Source organism: Galeopterus variegatus, unplaced genomic scaffold (assembly GCF_000696425.1).
Source record: "Galeopterus variegatus unplaced genomic scaffold, G_variegatus-3.0.2 Scaffold400, whole genome shotgun sequence".
Lineage (NCBI taxonomy): Eukaryota > Metazoa > Chordata > Mammalia > Dermoptera > Cynocephalidae > Galeopterus > Galeopterus variegatus.
Genome location: NW_007726511.1, coordinates 198,715 through 217,097, shown reverse-complemented (window position 1 = coordinate 217,097; position 18,383 = coordinate 198,715). Strand labels below are relative to the sequence as shown.

Sequence of the window (18,383 nt, the reverse complement as noted above, 5' to 3'; positions counted from 1 at the left end):
ATTTTACATATGTGTTGTTGTATTCTGTTTGCTAATATTTTATTGAGGATTTTTGCATCTATATTCATCAAGGATATCGGCCTGTAGTTTTCTTTCTTGGTTATATCTTTACCTGGTTTTGGTATCAGGATGATGTTTGCTTCATAGAATGAGTTTGGGAGTTTCGCGTCTGTTTCAATCTTTTGGAATAGTTTGTAAAGAATTCATCCTGAACTTTCAAATGATGCTTCTGCTCCTGAAAAGACTGTCACTTCATTTCATGCTCCTGTCATGTGTGTGGACAGTATAATTTACAAGGCAATTGAGTGATAGCTGACTTTCTGGGTTCTGAAAGAGGATAAGCAAAAACATGGAAAGGAATAGCTTTTCCATTATACAAAGCATCTCTTGAATGCTTTGACTAACTGAAGCTGGTTGTCAGCTATTAAGTGCAAGCGCCACATTATGGAATGGTACAAGTCTTTTTTTTAAGAGACTGCTTTCATCAGTCATAATGAAAAGTTTCTGAAAGTGATACAGGGAACTCAGCACTGACACTTCATACTGCCCTCCACCAAGAGCTTCAAGTACAGTGTAGGGTAGAAATAACTCCAGACTGGGAATAAGAGTATCTGTCCCTTTCCCAGTTCTGTAATTACATAGTTGTGACCATAAGCAAGTCATGTCACCTCTGTATATCTTGGTTTCCTTTCTGTAAAATGGGATGTTTGAAGCAGATGAATTTCAGGTTTAAAATCCTGTGGCTTCTTCCCACACAATTTCAAGGCCTTCTGTGGCCAGAGCCCAGCTCTCATGGTACACGTCAGCCTCTCCCCAGCAGGCTCCCTCTGCTCTGGCTGAGCGTCTCTAGGCTCATTCAGGGTTCTCCTCTGCTTTGCTCTTCAGTGCATACGTGGCATTAGGCTTTCTCTTCCACTTACCCACTTCTTGCTGTCTTGGCAGACTCAACACAAGTCTCACCCACCATAAGAAGTTTTCTCTGACCATTTCAGTCTTCTCTAACCTCACTATCCTTTTGGATAGAGGTTGTTTGATATGGCTTTAAAATACCTCCTAGACTAGATTGGGAAACACATAGAGAGCAGGGCTCCAAGTCTGAGATCATTTTCATGTCTTCCACATCACCCAACATAATGCCACACATCCTGAACCTTCCTTGGCTCTTTTGTGAAAAAGATCCCACCACCAGCTATCTCTCAGAGCTGCTGCAGAGAACAAATGAGGTAGCAATGGGACAGTGCCCAGCACTTTGACTAGAATCAATTAGGAACTCAAATGCTAATTTCCTTCCTTTCCTCCCTCTCTATATATTTGGTGACTGGTCCTTCCCACAAGGTGGTCTACCGGAAAATGTATTCATTTGGGAGATGGAAATCTCGGTTGTGCTGATAGCCTAAGAGGACCTTGGGCAAGTAACAATTTCTCTGCAGCTTAAGTTTTTTTCAAGTGAAGATAATGGCACTTGTTCTTATCTCTTATGATAGGAGGATAAAATGAGATAACATATGAGAAAGCACTTTCTTTTGAAGAGCTACCAGCATTATTATTTTTCATAAGTCCTAGTTTCAGAAAGAAAAATCTTAAAACAACACAAGAGACAGCAAGATGTCAATGTTAAGGGGTGATTTGATGATGACTGTGAAAATACCACTCGATATAGACTAGAAATGTCAGAAAGCTGTATTACTGTTCCTTGGGATAGAAAAGCACAGATACTGAAAAGATTAGGAAGCTTTCTTTTTTGAGCACAATCACCTAGGGCATTACTCATCTCCCATGCTGATATAGTTTCTAAGTCAAACAATATCATAAACACACCTGGGGAGCTCTGGGGGGGGCGGGGAGGGGGTCTCAGTATCTGGGCATATCCATTTAAGAGTGCTAACTGCAAACTAATAAAAAAAATCATGATATTAAAATCTTTGTATTTATTGTAAATGAACTTCACTATCATTATCTTTTCTCCATTAAATTATGCCAAAGTTAGAAGTGAGCAAACAGAAGAGAAAAAATATGGTACCCAAAATAAAGTAGGGTTTTTTTGATATCAATAAAAGTTATCAACACCCATAGGGCATGTAATATAATAAAATATAAGAAAGAGCTATTGAGCATGGTGAGGATTAAAATATATCCATAAAAGGACATTTCCATCTGCAAATCATTAAAAAAAAAATACAAGGAATATGATTAGGGGAGAGAAGCATTTTGGAAGAAAAATATTTTTCTAAAAACAACAGGGGCTGGCTGGTTAGCTCAGTTGGTTAGAGCTTGGTGTTGAAACACCAAGGTCAAGGGTTCAAATCTCCATACCAGCCAGCCAAGAAAAGAAAAATTCAAAATTAAGTTTAAAAAATAAATAAAGGTATCAAACATTATCTGTGACAAACAAAAAGCATTTTAAAATTATCACTTGAGGACTCTGCTATTCTTCCATTTCAGAATGTAATCATCTAGACAGGTAGGTAAGTATAGTACAGGTGTGCATGTGTGGCCTATGAAAGAAAGAGAAAAGTGGGGGGGGGTGCAGAAATTTAATCACATTGTACATTTCTTCTAATATTAGTTTACAAAGTCACTTAAGGAACACCTATCCAAAACAGATCACCACTCTAACAAGAAGCCATGTAAAAATGTATTCTTTTATTTTTCTTTGTTAAACACCTACCTACATTTTTAAAACATTTCAGCTTTGTTATTTTGTATAAATATGCCCTTGCCATAATTTGTAATACATTTTATAAGTCACTGGAGGAGATTTCATGCATCGCTAATTCATACATATAAATGTGAAGTTTGCATTAAACATCTCTAAACAAAACCCTACTTCCTTGATATTTTTAGAAGAAACAGGATGAGGAAGAGACAAGAGGACTCTCATCACAAAGACTGACCCTTTTAAAATTAAGGCTATTCTGTTTTGAGCATCAACCTGGTACTAAAACATCCTGGTACCCAGATTTAAAAAGGTCTGAGTCTGGAAATACAACAATGGTTGATTGGCTTAAAAAATAACATGTTAGAACCAGAGAGCGCAGTGACTGTAAGTGGTTGGCAACATTCCAGAGTTGCTTTTTAGTACTCTTTCTAAACTCCTTTGGCTACCAAGTCTCATCCCACACCATTTTTAGGTTAATGTCAAATAAACCAGGACACTGGTACTACGAAGTGTCAAAAAGATCCAAGAAGCATACTACCCACATGTGCTCTAGATCACTAAAATCTTTCAGGCCCTGCCTTGTTTGGGTACACTAAAATATGAGATAGAACCTTCCTGAAGATGAGTACATTTTACAGCTTTCTTGGAACATATTATGGCATTTATTACCATGGCATTTTCTACAACCTCTTTGTCACTAAAAGTGGAATTTTTAAGATATAACATAACGTATAGTCTCATAGTTCGATTTTCCATTAAGAGAAAACTGAAAAGACAACAATCAAGTGGACAAATAAATGACTGCAAAAAGAAAAAAACTTCAAGTGAAGTTAAAAAGTAGACATTTCTTGAAAATAAAGGTGATTGTTTTGTTATTTAATTAATACAGTTAGTAAATTACAGTTTACTAAAGTAAAATCTCTTCTAAAATTGTTACCATTAACCACTGGCTTGTTTTTGTTTTGTTTTGTTTTTTTTAAAACCCTTCAGATTATTTTAATTATCTTGACGTTCTTATATTTGTATCTTTCCAAGAAACAATTTATCATAATATAAATACTAAGGAAATGTTTAGGTGATTTTGTGTTTTTCAGTTTAGAAATCCATAGAAAATGCTGATTTCCCGAAAGATACCATTCCTGGCTGCCTAAACAAAATGTAAAACATTATTTAGCAACATGCCTTTTAAATAGCTGAATACCTTGAAACTAGATAGGCCTATGCTGATTTAAATTATAAATTGAAGTCTAGAAAAAAAGTCTATAAAATACTCACAAGGCCATGGAGGCATGTAATATTACCTGTTTAAGCCAAATATATTCATATTTAAATAAAAGTTAAATAGCACTGGATTAAACACCAACCATTCTTAATCATGGTTTAAGTCTGATAACCAAAATCAAAAATTTAATGCCACACAAAATACATCTCACAAACTAACCAATGCAAAACCCTAAGCTTTAAACTTTTTGATAGTGTCAATAAAATCCCCAGGAAAGGAGAATATTGCAACTCTCCTTGGAACTAAGGTGTTTTAAATCACGGTTAAACAGACAGAATGTTAAGAATGGTATGGTTTTTATTTTCTATAGCAGGTTTACTGACACTTTTTTTCTAGTAAAGTTTAAAAATCTGACACTACCTGTCCACACAGAAGGGGAAACAAAACTTGGTCAAAGTCTGTAGAACTTCCTGCGGAGAGAAAGAGAGATAATTTATACCTCTAATGGGACCAATAAATCTAACATTAACCATAGCACACAATCTAACAACTTTACCCTAAAGAAACAGGAGACAGATGAAGAAATATGGGCTTTATCAATTACATGGGAGGAGTACCAGGCAGTCAATCATGAGAAATAATAAACATGATCAAACTTCATTAAAAATGAAAAATTAATCAAGAATCACACATGGGCAAGCAGCAGGAGCCACGCAGGAAAGCTCTGAAGGGAGGGAGGCGGTTGGGTTGCTGAGTGTTAACACCCCTCCAGGGACCATCTCCAGCCTGACCATATGGATCAGAGTGAATAACACCGAGCCACATGGGTTTGGCCTGGCAGGGCCGCTGTTGCTGGCACAGTTTTTGCCTGTTACCTAGGAACAGAGGGGGCCGGGATTAGACAACACTTCCCAACATCAATAGGCCAAATTGCAGCAGAACAGAAAGCCAACTTGAAGATAATTGTCCCTGAACACTGTCACCTACGCTTTTTAGAATTAAAAATTCATTTACTTACTTTATAAAGAAGCTGCCATTTCTGGCATAAATTTATTTTGGAAACAAACTGTAACAATTTTAAGTATGCACTATTTTTAGTTAAATATCACTATCATAATTGGACATACTTACCTGCTTGTAATTTTTGAAAATCTAAAGCAAACAGCCAGTTGAAATGTTTTTACAAATATACAGAAACATAAAACCAAGCACATTATTCAGGAGTATGGTACGAGAAATAGAGTGACATCTCAAAGACTTATTCATGAAAGACAATCTTCTTACATTAAGAAAAGAACACTGGTACATGAGTCACAATATACAGTAGACTGCGATTTTCCCCAGTAGACACATTTCACATATACAGTACATATACACATAACTAAACACATACACAAGTAATTAATTATTACTTCCTTCATAGAATTTTCTTTAGATTGACTTAATCTAACTGGAGGCTTGAACAGCCCAGAGTTTGTGCTTATCATAAGTTCATAGCCCTATGTTATAAATTTTAAAAAAGTATTCCTTTCATGCATCTGATTTTCTTTTTAACTATTTAAAATCCCAAATTCAAGACAAAATGAAGAACACATTTTTTCACTCATTGAGAAGCTGGTTCAAATTAAAACAAACCTGCCCATTGCAAATCCGAATCCAAGTGATAAATTAAAGATAAGTTTACAAATGTAGCACTTTTCTAACCAATAATAATGAATTATCAATGCTAACTGAATTGATGCTTCTCGGTTCATTTATTTTTAAAACCAGTTCTATCATTCAAGAAATAAACCACATCAATCTAATAACCCACTCAATGAAGCAGAAAGCACATTGACTTGCTCTGCCAGAGCATGTTCTGCCTACATAATTCAATTGAGCATAACCTATTTTTTAATATCATCTTGGACTGGTACCATGTATATCACAGCACTGTTAACACATGTCACAAAATAGTTAATGAACAGGAAACTAAAAAATGAAAAAGAGTGAATAAGAATACCTCAGCATATTCTAAGAGGCATTATTTTTCTATTGGTTAATTTTATAGTGTGGCATTCAGGAGTCCATATTTATTGGTTTTAAACTAATCATGTTTAAGTAAGTTGCAGAAGCTAATAGTGAAACGAGAGCAATTTCTCAGTGCATAAAGTTATTATCAGGCAAATATTGGAAAATATATCATAAAATATCCACTTTATTGTCTGCAGTTTTAATTATAAAATATATTATAATCCATATACATAAAACCCTTATGATGTAACACGAAAAAAAAATTCCTTACAAGTTTCCTTCCACTTCAAGTTTCAAATACCACACAGCATCTCTCAACTTCAGTATATGTACCAAATACCCTTTAAAATCCAGTACCAACTGCTCACTCATTGCCAGTATCAGCTACTAAGACAGTTATCCTTTACCCCTCAAAAGTTACAGGTGCAGAAAGCACTTCACTCTATGCTGGAGTTGCGCTGGCAAAAGGCCTCAAAGATTTTTGAAAGAAAGGACCCCCCATGGCTACAAGATAGCACTGTGCTCTACAGCAGAGTCAAGGGAATCTAATATGCCCAACTTATTACTCACTACAATATAGAAACTACTTACCACTTTCTCATGTCAAGAGTAATAACCAACTTTGCACTTGTCTGTCAGATAATATTAGAACAAATATCAAAATATCCAATGTAGGCTGAGTGTAACCCACCTCCCACAAGCTTTCCTTTTTATCCAAGAAAGTAGCGATAAGTCTAATTAAGCAATGGGGTGGCGGCGGTGGGGGGGATATAGGCAAATGTAGGCACATGTTTGTACATTACAATATGCTTCTTCATGTTTGTAATACTACAAGAGCTTGATATTCCAATTTAAGTCAAACAAGATGGTGGTGTGCTGTCAGAAGAAACAAAAATGAGCATCTACTCTGTGTTAGGCATATTCATACATTATCTCAATCAGAACTGAAATATCTACTTCTTAGTTTGGAAGGAGAACAGGAAAAGGGAAGGAAAAACAATGTTCCTTGTAAATTTTAAAAAATGCTGAAATTAATTTTCTTAATACAATGTTTTCCCTATATATAAACATTCAACTATTTCTCTTTTATCAAAAAAAAAAAAAAACCACCCCACAATTATTCAAATATGAAAAGTACGGCTCTCTGAGAGGCAGCTTTAAAACCCTGATTTAAGTATATTTTGAGTATTATATTTATGGCGGAGTTTCCCACTGTCTTTCAATATTAACTTTACTGAGAAAACAGTCACTAACCAGTTACCAACCCCCTTTTTCTCTCTAGAACCTATGCTTTTGGCTAGGGAAGTTTCTTTGTAGATGGTAATTTTCTTGTTCTCTCCCCCATTTCTCTTGCCTACACAAGCTCTTTCAGACAACCTACCTCAGTGCAAGTTCAACTACTGCCACATAAATCGGATCTTGGAGATGCTGCACAGCTGATGAAATGTAAATGACCTCATTGCTAAGGCAGGGGGTGGGGAAGATTGCATGCCAGCTCTCCAGATCAATTCCCAAGTTTATGTTTTCACAAATCTTTTTATGTACGATTTGATTTCTTAACATTTTAATGAGCAAAAAAGTGAATCTATAGTAGCCAGTCACCACAGTTAAAGTGCAGGGCATGAACTAGATCCCAGGAGGGAACCAGTCCACCATGTCACCACTGGCTTTAGAACATTCGCCACCTGGTTCCATGTCCCCAGGTTCCAACTCTTTTCATAATCAAAACACTGCTGACATTATAAACCCCAGACGGGTTTTCTAAAATCCCTCCCAATCAATATATCCAACACATAACTTATTGGAGACAACACTGAGCTCATTGATTCAGGTGAGTTCAGGAGCAAAGTTTTCAAAATAAATGAGACAAGAAAACAGCATTCAACCCCTTTGTGTCACCAAACAATTTATGAAATAGGCAATTTCCAAAAGGGCTTTTCTTCCTAACAAAATATATGATACTTCATGAGGGAAGAAACAAGAGCAGGAGGCACAGGGAGGAAGGGTGGTGGAGAAGCAGTTGCACAAACCTTTCAGTTATGCATATATTAAACAGCAGATTGCTCAGTGTAGTAGAAAAGCAACATCTACAAAGCTCTGGCCATAAGGAGATACCAAGCCTCAGAGTATGAACCAAAATATGAAAATAACACACCTAACACTGGATACACTTGCAAATAAAATTCAGAAATGAACCCAAGATTCAGCTCAGTCTACTTTGGATTCATTTCACCCAATTCAAATTCTCATCCGGTCAGAAAGACCATCAAGGGAATTTATACCCATCTGGAGAAAGTAGATTATGTTCTGCTGACATTGAACCGTTCTCTGAACATAGTAAAGTTTTAAATTTATAATCGTATCCATTATAAAACCTTATCTAGAAGCAAAACTTCAAAGACTAAATTCGATAAAATTAACTGGGATTATAAATAATGAGAAGGCTAGAATAACTCACCCTGAATTTGGGGAGGGAGGTGTCAAATACTTTGTTTTCATTGCTTCACTGAAACCTATAAACAACAACTAGTTTAATTTGGCAGATGAAAACAATTTACAGTCAGACACAGACATATATATACCCTACAAATAAATGCCATTTGAAAGATAAAAGCACAGGCTGATTATAGTGTCCACTGGAGTTACAGAGCGTTGGGAGATGAGACACATTCTCAATAATTCAAAGGAAAAAAAAATCTGTGCAGGAAAACTTTTAAATAAAAGAGATAGCTTGAACAAATTAATGTATTTTAAAATATGTAAAGCCACAATTAGCCTCTTTGTGGCTTGCTGAAAGCTGATATAGCAGTTGATAATTTACCTTTGCCCAAAAAAGAGAGTGAAGGAGGGATAAGAGTAGAGACGGTGAGAGAACATTTCCTGGATTTCTTACACCTAATTTATTTGTTCATTTCAAAATGCAGGTGTATGATGAAAAGATCAGTGGAGCTCAAATTCCTAAAATACTATGTTTTAAAAAAATTTTAATAGCATGAGGGAAATACTTGACCCTCTAAGTCTTGCAACTGAGAGCCGTGCCACTGACTTGAAAGAAAAGCCTGTGATTGATGATCTTAAAATTCAAGTTGAAAGTTAAAAACAGAACAAAATCCAAACATACAAAAAGCTAACAAAATTTCTACTTCAAGCCATTTCAAGTTAAAACCAGGGACTCCAAGTGAAAGCTGACAAAGGTTTTAAATGCTTATGATTAAGAAGGGTAAAGCAGTTGTTCTTGGAAGCTTAACAGCACCAAGTTCAAGAATGTTGATCAGAAGTTTCCTAAACGTGAAAACAGGAAACAAAATTTTTCTCCTTCACTTTAAGTGTCAAATTAAACCCAAAATCCATAATACAGTTACAACCAAATTTATATTTTTTTTCAATGAGAAAAAGAAGCTTTGAAAAAGGAATTTTACAGAAAAGCCTTTCAACACCCGAACATAAAAGCCGGGTCAAATTTCTAACAACACTGCTCAAATGCTACAGAGTCTGCTTCCTTCCTTTGGTACATTTCAATATTTACCCCCTGTTTACTTTTTATAAATATTGGTGAATTTTGAGTTATGCATATGTTATAATTATGCTAATTTCTGTAATACCTAATATTCAGAATCAGTGTTGTAATTCAAAGATAAAATTAAGTTACAATAAAATAAAGAAATTCAACACACTCCATAAATATGAAATATATAAGCTTTACTTCTGAATTACTAAGGACATTAAGTGCAGAAGAGGAAAGCTTACAACAGAAGTACCACCTCTAGAACTACTTTCAAGTATAAATCTTTATAACCTTTGAAGTCCAAAGTAAAAATATTGGATCTTATAAAAAACTTTTTAATTTAATAAAATTACTCTATCCTTTTGCATCCTTCCCTTTCTCCAAAAATTTACCTAAAACAAAGTTGTTTCATATCACAATATTATATAACATCCTGTATTCCAAGATTTCCTTTTATTAACTTTAAACCTTCCAGCAAAGGTGTTGAAAGTGAGGGAACTATATTTATAAGGTCAATGTTAAACATCAATAAAATTCTTAACACTTGTTTTAAATACTTCCAAAAGGAACAGATGATGACCTCTTACAATTAGCGTTCAGCGGCATCAGTAATGTAATTCCTTGGGCTTAATGTTATTACTCTAAAATATTTTGTCTTGCTCATTTCCTTAAAATTTTAATTTATGTTTCCTTAAATATTTTAATTCCTGTTATCTGGACATTTATGTTATCAATATTTCTAAAAGGAAGGGGGGAAGGAGGGAAACACAAGTTAGCACATACCAAAGGAATAGGGTCTCAACAGTAAAATTGCAAACATGATTTCACTGAAGAAGCAACTTGCCCTCAGGAAGATACTATTAAAAAAAGAAAAGAAAAAAAAAAAAAGAGCACTGATAGAAAGACTATTTTGTAAGCATATTAAAAGCTGTCAGCTTCTAAATATTTTAAATGAACACAAAAATGTGCACAGATGGGCAACTTTTCTGCTCACATTAGTCTAGAAAAAAAAAATCTTTCATTATCAAGCTCAAAGTCCTTGAATTTTTTAAACTTAATTGTGCCTCTATTTCTTAGAATTCACACCCCAAGGCCAAAGCTTTCCTGCCACCAGTCCTTCAAATCTGACTTGGACATTACACGGGAGGAGGCTCCAAGCCTCCCTGAGGTCTCACTCCTTTTACAACACACGAAAAAGCAGTCGATAATGGGCCCATGCTGAATTCAGTGCTCTCCACGTCTCCTCTTGGGACACAAGCCTAGCAGATGTGATAAAAACTGTGTCAGAGAAGTGGCTCTAGTTTGTGCCTTAATGACAACTTAAACCTCTAAACCAATACAACCAAAGGACTAACAGAACTGGCTGTTACCTCTCTCTCCTGCCAATCTTCAAATATCTCTGAACTAAATTAGCACCTTTACCCACAACTTTACTTGCCACACCACAAAATCCATTCTAATTTTAAAAGATAAATGAATCCAGCAAACACATCGGTGGCATAAGTGTCTGGGCGCTGTGTGTGTGTGCGTTCCATAATTAAGCCCTAACACATATTTCATGTAGTTTATATTTTCTCAACATAAGATTGAGCATTCAGATGTTTTAAAAGACTGCCTGGTAAATTCTCTCTGATCACCACCCTAGTAACCATATTAATATTAAGTAGAACTGGTACACTTACGGTTCCCCAAATCCTTTAGATGTATCTAAAGGCCTAAAAACTATTTTCAAATATGTTCAAGCATAGAAAAGAAAAGTGATATTCTGAGTTATTGAAAAATTCTAATTATTAAAATGCATACAGGAGAATGTTTTAAAACCATGGGTGGTATATTTTTCTTTTAACTTGTAAGAACTCTTTGTCTTACCTAATGATATGGTACCAAAAAATAGATTTAAATGTGTACTTCTGATAACATTTTCTAAATTCTATAATGCAGCCTTCAGATGATAGGTCTTTTTACCCAGTATCTTGAAAGCCTATTCAGTCACAATTGCATACCCACTTAATCAGCAATCATTGTTCTGGGATGCAGGACTTTGTTGTCAAGACAAGCACCAAAACCTTAAAAAAAATTTTTCAGAACTGGCATAAGAAAAAAGTGATCTTTGTCAGACAAGGACAAATTTATGCAAATCTTTTATAAACATTCACAAACATTTATTTAGCTTTTGAAATGTTGGCCTCATTTGAGAGCATGAAAATGAGGGGGAAGTAGAAAAACGCAAAGGACAGCTTAGAAGCTGGCACACTACATAAATATTCAGAAGGAAGATTATAGGATTCATGTTAGGCTGTCTTAGGCTTCTCCAAAGTCCACATAGAATAGCAAAGAACAAAACTAACGAGAAGTACAGCAGATGTTAGACAATGCATCAGCCTCTTTTCCTCTCTCACTTGGCTATACTTGGACGCTTTTATATTTTCTTTCAATATGGTTAGGTCATTCAAGGATTCTCCTATAGACTCTGTATTGTGGCTACAGATCTATAAGCTGAAGGTCTGTCAGCTTTCCAAAAGTTTCCAATGAAAAGGCATTATGCAAATTCTACCTCTCTTACCCTCTTTCAGGGGGAAAAAAGCCTCCAGTATGCAGTCATCGGAGTATTGGAAGCCCCAGCCTTCATTTCTGTATAGCTGTGTTTGCCTCAGGGCCACGCTGCTTGTTTTGACAGTGGATCCCCCTAGATAGTTGGGATTAGTCGAGCTTGTTTAGATAAACTTGAAATCAAGGCCTTCTCTAGGTAGACAGCTAGATGTAGCTACCGAGTTTCCAGCTGCCTCCTCCTTTCATCCCAAAACAACTGCAGATTCACAGTAGCTATCACAGCCACAGGCTATGTCACATACATAAGTACAAAATTAAAGGCTGCTAAAAGAAGCCTTTGTAAGTCTTAGTGCTAAAATAAGGAATCTGTACTACTTGGTTTATACAAATTATTCTAGCACTACAAGTATGGAACTGAAATCATTAGTTTACAAGGCATATTAATCAAGTTTCCTAGCTTCTTCTGATAGAATCATAGTTTGGTAATATACCTAACCTTCTGCTTATTAGCTCTTATATGAGAATAATAGCTTAAAACATTGAAAAGGAAATAGTAGGCTTTATTTATTCAGTGGCAGGGGATGTTAGACACCATCAATAAACACTGTGAGCAGAATATGAAAATCAAAATGTAAATATCAAATCCACTTTTGAGAGAGAATTATTTAGCAATTGATTAGACAGGGTATCTCACTAAACAGTCACCTCCAATTATGGAACTGTTTCAAATAAACTTTTATTTCCCACAACTTACAGATTCTGATAGAAAGATAAAGAGGATTGCAGACTGAAGAAATTTATATTCAGAACAGATTGATGACACCTCATTACAATGACAGAATGCAGGTGATACGAAACACTATTGAAGTAAAGAAGATCATGTAATGAAGTTTTCTAATATCCACTCAAGGATTTTAATCTTTTTCAACTAGAAGGGGGAAAAAGCCTCTTCAGAGAGCCAGCAAAATACAAGCAAAGAAAATAATTCAATTTCACATATAGGTTTTATTTTGCTTTGCATATCCTGCTCCAACATACAGATGCTAATGTTTACCTGAGACTGCCTGGGAAATGGTACCAGAACAGATTTAAACATTTTCCAGAACTATCCTGAGGTACCACACAGTACAGAAGTCCTTTCATGCTCTGACCATACTGTCAAGTCATACAAGGCTGTTTTCAATCAAATGTCCATACCACCACTGAAAATGTGTTCTAATGATTCAACAGGTAAATCTTTAAAAGAAAGGACCTAAGACATTCAAGACATTCTGAAATTTGCAATCATCAATTTGAGCTTTTCCTATTAAATTTGGAGTTCATTTCATGTACAACTAACTAACAACCTAAAAAAGGAGTCGGCAAAATTGTTCGCTAAAGGGCCAGGCAGTAAATATTTTAGGCTTTGCAGGCCACTTATGATCTGTGTCACATATTCTTCTTTGTTTTTTTTTTTTTTTTTTTTACAACCTTTAAAAGGGGTAAAAAATCATCTTAACTCACAGGTCATACAAAAACCAGCCCTAGAAAGGATTTGGCTAACACTGATCTGGAGTGTCGAGGAGCCCTGTAAACCAAACAAACTCACCAATGCCCCCAAACTCAAATTTAGAATTTTCTAAAAGGTAAAATGACAATGACAATGCCAATCCTGTCGGTTCTCTGGTGAGTCAACAGTTCACACAGTTGTTCCTAAATGGCCAAACATGCTCTTTTGTTGGAAAATTTTTTAAAATTAAAAAAAAAAACCCACAAAGAATTAAATATAAAACATATTTAAATATTTAAACCACCCAGAATTCACAACTGTTTTGTGGCATGGGCTCTTCATAGAAGTAATTCCTTAGTAATACCAGTATTAATAATAAGATAATAAAAATAATAGTATTAATAATAATAGAATAGTTCACTTCTACAGGTAAGGTCCAAGGGTATTCTTGACAGATAAATGAATTCATACTCTCTCAATTATTGAGAGCTCTTCAATTTGACATTTATTTTGTTTATAATATTTTAAAGCAGTATTAAAAGAGCAGAAAGCCTATTCTAGTACTCTATCACCAGTCACTTGAAAACATGTTACTTGTCCAATGCTGTTCCTTTAGATGAAGAACACAGACGGTCTCCTCCTGCCTCTGCCACTACTTGATTTCTGGCTTCCTTTTCAACTCCTTTCCCTTAAAAGAGTTTCCCAGGATGTTATCTTCCTCCTCTCTCTGCATCCTCCTCTATTAATAGTCTACCTACACTTTTGTTTCAGTTGTCATCACCAAGTACATTAAAATTCAAAGCTTCACTTCTGAACTACCTTCCCAGCTCCAGGTTCCTATTCCAACTCCCTATTGGACACTTCTGCCTCATGTCCCACAGGTACTTCGAGGTCAACATATGTCTAAAATCCATACTCGTTATCTAGGTTCCCGGTACACTGTTGCTTGCTAATCTTTCACTCCATCAGAACAAGAAAGGCTCTCAGACCACCACTAACTCTTGCTGAGGGAAAGATGATCTATTCGTGTGACTTAGAGTCAAACATCTGCATGGTTGTTGAATTTCAAGATAACTGTGAAGAAAAGTTTCTGATTCCTTAAAACCTTTCCAAGTATTAGTAAACAAGATAGGGGACAAGGGAGCCCCTGAAATCAAGTGTATTTCAAAGTCATCTTAGAAAAGAACACTGATAATACATTTAGTATCAGACAATGTGCTAGAGGCCAGGGATAAAGCAGTGATGTGGTCCCTGTTCACATGGAGCCTACAATCCAACCGGAAAGACATATGCTATAGAAATGAATACATGAATACCTAATTCAAACTGCCACAGGAGCTGTGGAAGAAAAAAACAGAGTGTTCTAAACAAAATGACAGAGTCCTGAATTTAGACAGAAAGGTCAAGGAAGGCTTCTGAGGAAGTAACTTTGTGAGCTGAGAAATGAGGAATGAATAGGTATTCACCAGGCAAAGACTGGAAGAGGGATAGGAGAAGGGAGTCAAAAGTAACAGCATGGGGCCGGCCCAGTGGTGCACTGCTACAGTGCGCTGCTTGGGAATGCGGCGGCGCTCCCGCCGAGGGTTCGGATCCCACATACAGACCAGTTCCCGTTCACTGGCTGAGCGAGGTGCGGGCGCAACACTGAGGGTTGCGATCCATTGCCGGACACGAAAAAAGACAAAAAGGAAAAAAAAAAAAGTAACAGCATGGGGCCGGCCCAGTGGTGCACTGCTACAGTGCGCTGCTTGGGAATGCGGCGGCGCTCCCGCCGAGGGTTCGGATCCCACATACAGACCAGTTCCCGTTCACTGGCTGAGCGAGGTGCGGGCGCAACACTGAGGGTTGCGATCCTGTTGCCGGTCCCGGTCCAGTACGGGCGCGACACTGAGGGTTGCGATCCATTGCCGGACACGAAAAAAGACAAAAAGGAAAAAAAAAAAAGTAACAGCATGAGCAAGCAGCCACTGAACAGGAACCCTTGGCACATTCAAGGAACTTAGAAGCAGCCTGGCATGCTGGAGCAGAGAGGTGAGGGAGAGAGTATCAGAGGAAGCTGGCAGGGGCCAAATCATGTGGGACCCTACAAGGCATGCTTAGGAATCTGGACTTTATTCTAATGCACTAGAAGTCACTGAGGGGTTTGGATCCTCTTAGGTCCCACTTGCACATGACTTTCTAACTCTTCCACCTACCCCCAAGTCTTCCAGACTCTACCAGGTGGACTCAGAGGCAATAGTGACCACTTTACTTCTCCTGAGTTCCTACCCCAATCCTGTTAATATCATTCCTACCATTAAACTGACCATAATCTCAAGGCCCTGCATTTCCACATGAGGGAAAAGACATCCAACTGGGTACCCAACAGGCCTCCGGGAAGGAAGAAGAGCCTTACACAGGAAACTTAATAATAACCCTGGCAGTAGGGAGAGTGGTTTGGTCAAAGAGAGCAAAAGGGAACTGTAACAAATTTGAACAGGACCATCTTAAATCTCTCCTCAGAATCTGCTATTTCTTCTGAGCTCCCAAAGTCCACTTTCCTGTATATAGAGAAAGCATGTGTGACTATTTATTGCAATAATTTGCTGTAAGTCATCAACTCTAAGAAGCCATTGACTATAAAACTATATTTTATACAAATAAAAGATACCACCAAGGAAAAAAAATGCTACAAATGAAATAATATACTATCAACTGTAAGATGCACCCCAATTTCCAAGATGTTAAAATATGAAAAAATGTGCCTCTTGGAATTAATGAAATATATTCACAGGTCTGTCTTCCCCACTAGACTAAATCAGGAAAGGTGGGGATTATACTCAATGCCTGTGTCTAACAAAGTATCTGGCACAGAGGAAACATCCAGCAAATGATGGTGCTAAAAAAATGATTGGAGGATAGTCTAGAGATTTAGAGGTGAAAAAAGCAGCATTAACTGAGCACTTATTACTGCCATGCGCTGTGCTAACAGTCCACATGTCTTCTTGTTTAATCCTCATAGGACGCAGTGAAACTACAAGGACCAAGACACAGACTTGAATTTATCAGAGAACCAAACTTAAAGATTAATATTGATTCTTGACATAGAAAATGAGAATAGGGAAGACTATTAAAGTTTCTATAAATGTAAAGATAATCATTTCCATCAAAAGTTTACCATTTATGCCTAATTACATTCATGCCTAATAACACATGAATTATGCACATAATTAAAAGTATCTAATTGACACATATAAATTTCTTCTGATTATGAAACTAACCTGTTCAGCCTTTAGTTTCTCATATACCAATGGTCATCTGTTCTCTGAAGGGGATTAAATGACAAGTGGAAAGTAACTGGCAAAGCAGCTACTATGTACCACATCTTGTGCTAGAAGTTTTACAAATGCATAATCATCCTACCAGTAATCTTATGTAGATATTATCACCTTCTTATAGATGAACAAAAACTTGAAAGCTGAGTAAAATTAGTTTCAGGTAGACTGATGAAGAAACTTGCCTAACTCTCTATTCAAGAGAAAGATTCTCTGTCTCTATCCCTATTTGATTAGCATTCTGTCTCCACAGTTACACTCATACCACTAAAACTTTGCAGTAGTAGCCCTCCGTGCCCAATGAAGCTAAAGCCTTTCTCCTGTTTTGCTTTCCAATTGCAGCACTGGAGTGAAAGATTTCTGTTGTTCTGTTAAAAGGTCTTAGAGTAGGGTAACCTTACATGCCAGTTTGCCCACAACATCCCAGTTCTTTGCCCATGGTTTCCGTGTAATCACCCTTTTGCTCTCAAAGGTATCCTGGATTGGATGGTGGTCACCAGAGTCCTAGAGGGAAAACTATAGCCTGTCTGGCAGGTAATGAAAAAATAAATAGTTGTTTATTTGCCTTGTGGTGGGAAACTGGGGAGTGGCATTAGAAGAGATCGTTTTTATCACTTGACTTCAGGCTCTTTATCTGCAGCAAGGATTTATCTACCTTCTAGGACATAACAAAATATCAGAAATCATCAATTACATGGAATTATCAAACTTTCTCTTTGCTTCATTTTTCTCGTATTACGCCAGAAGACATTTATTGAACTAGACAAATTCAGGCATTATGAATTATGGCTACTTCTCTTGCCAATTCTACAAAGTTAGTATTACTTCCTTATTCTACAGATGAAGAAAATGAGACTGAAAAACAAAGCCTTTGCCCAAAGTGACATATCCAAAGTCAAATTTCATACAACATGAGGATATTTGCCTCATAAGTTTTTTAAGGGTGGGGGAGAGAATGATATTTCTTAAGAAATAATTGAGATGTGAATAATAAAAGCATTTCAAGCTGCCATTAAATCTGTTTATTATAACAGATACATATTAAAAATCCCAAAATATTTCTCAATTTGCCAGGGATTTAGGTCTCCAGAAATGATAAGTATCTGGCAGGTTGGAACAGTGCTCTGAGAAAAATAATTTACAGGTTATACTTCTAAAACTGGATGTTACATAAAGAGGCATCATGTTCAAAATACATTCAAATATGAGAATCTTAAATGCCTCTGGTTAAGGCTCTGCTAGGTAAGTTGGAATTTAATAAATGTATGTTTTGGTTTGTCCTACCAAGTTCAAATCCATAATGTGAACACTATTCCGTCATTTATTATTATACATCAAATATCTGGCCTCCTAATATGCATGTGCAGTACTGGGTCCTAGAGACTTGGACACAAAGCAGGCAAGAACCTCTGACTTCCTGACTAGGGGAGGGAGAAAACACATAAACAAGTACTGTGGGTTTTCTGATAGTAATTTCCTTTTACCTTGACAATATTTCTATCAGGTCTACCTGGTAGATATGAAAGACTCCTAGAGGAGGTGACATTTGAGGTAATTTTTTTTTTCCTTTTTGTCTTTTTTCGTGACCGGCAACGGATCGTAACCCTCAGTGTCGCGCCCGTACCGGACCG

General features: G+C 36.5%; 1 protein-coding gene across 1 annotated transcript in view; it reads right to left on the bottom strand.

Moving 5' to 3' along the window:
* Positions 1-18,383, bottom strand: part of DENND1A (DENN/MADD domain containing 1A) — a 462,953-nt gene that overhangs the window by 351,079 nt on the left and 93,491 nt on the right. Inside the window, exon 3 of the mRNA XM_008568329.1 lies at positions 4,302-4,351. Within this exon, the coding sequence (XP_008566551.1) occupies positions 4,302-4,351 (50 nt within the window). The remainder of the gene's footprint in view (positions 1-4,301; positions 4,352-18,383) is intronic.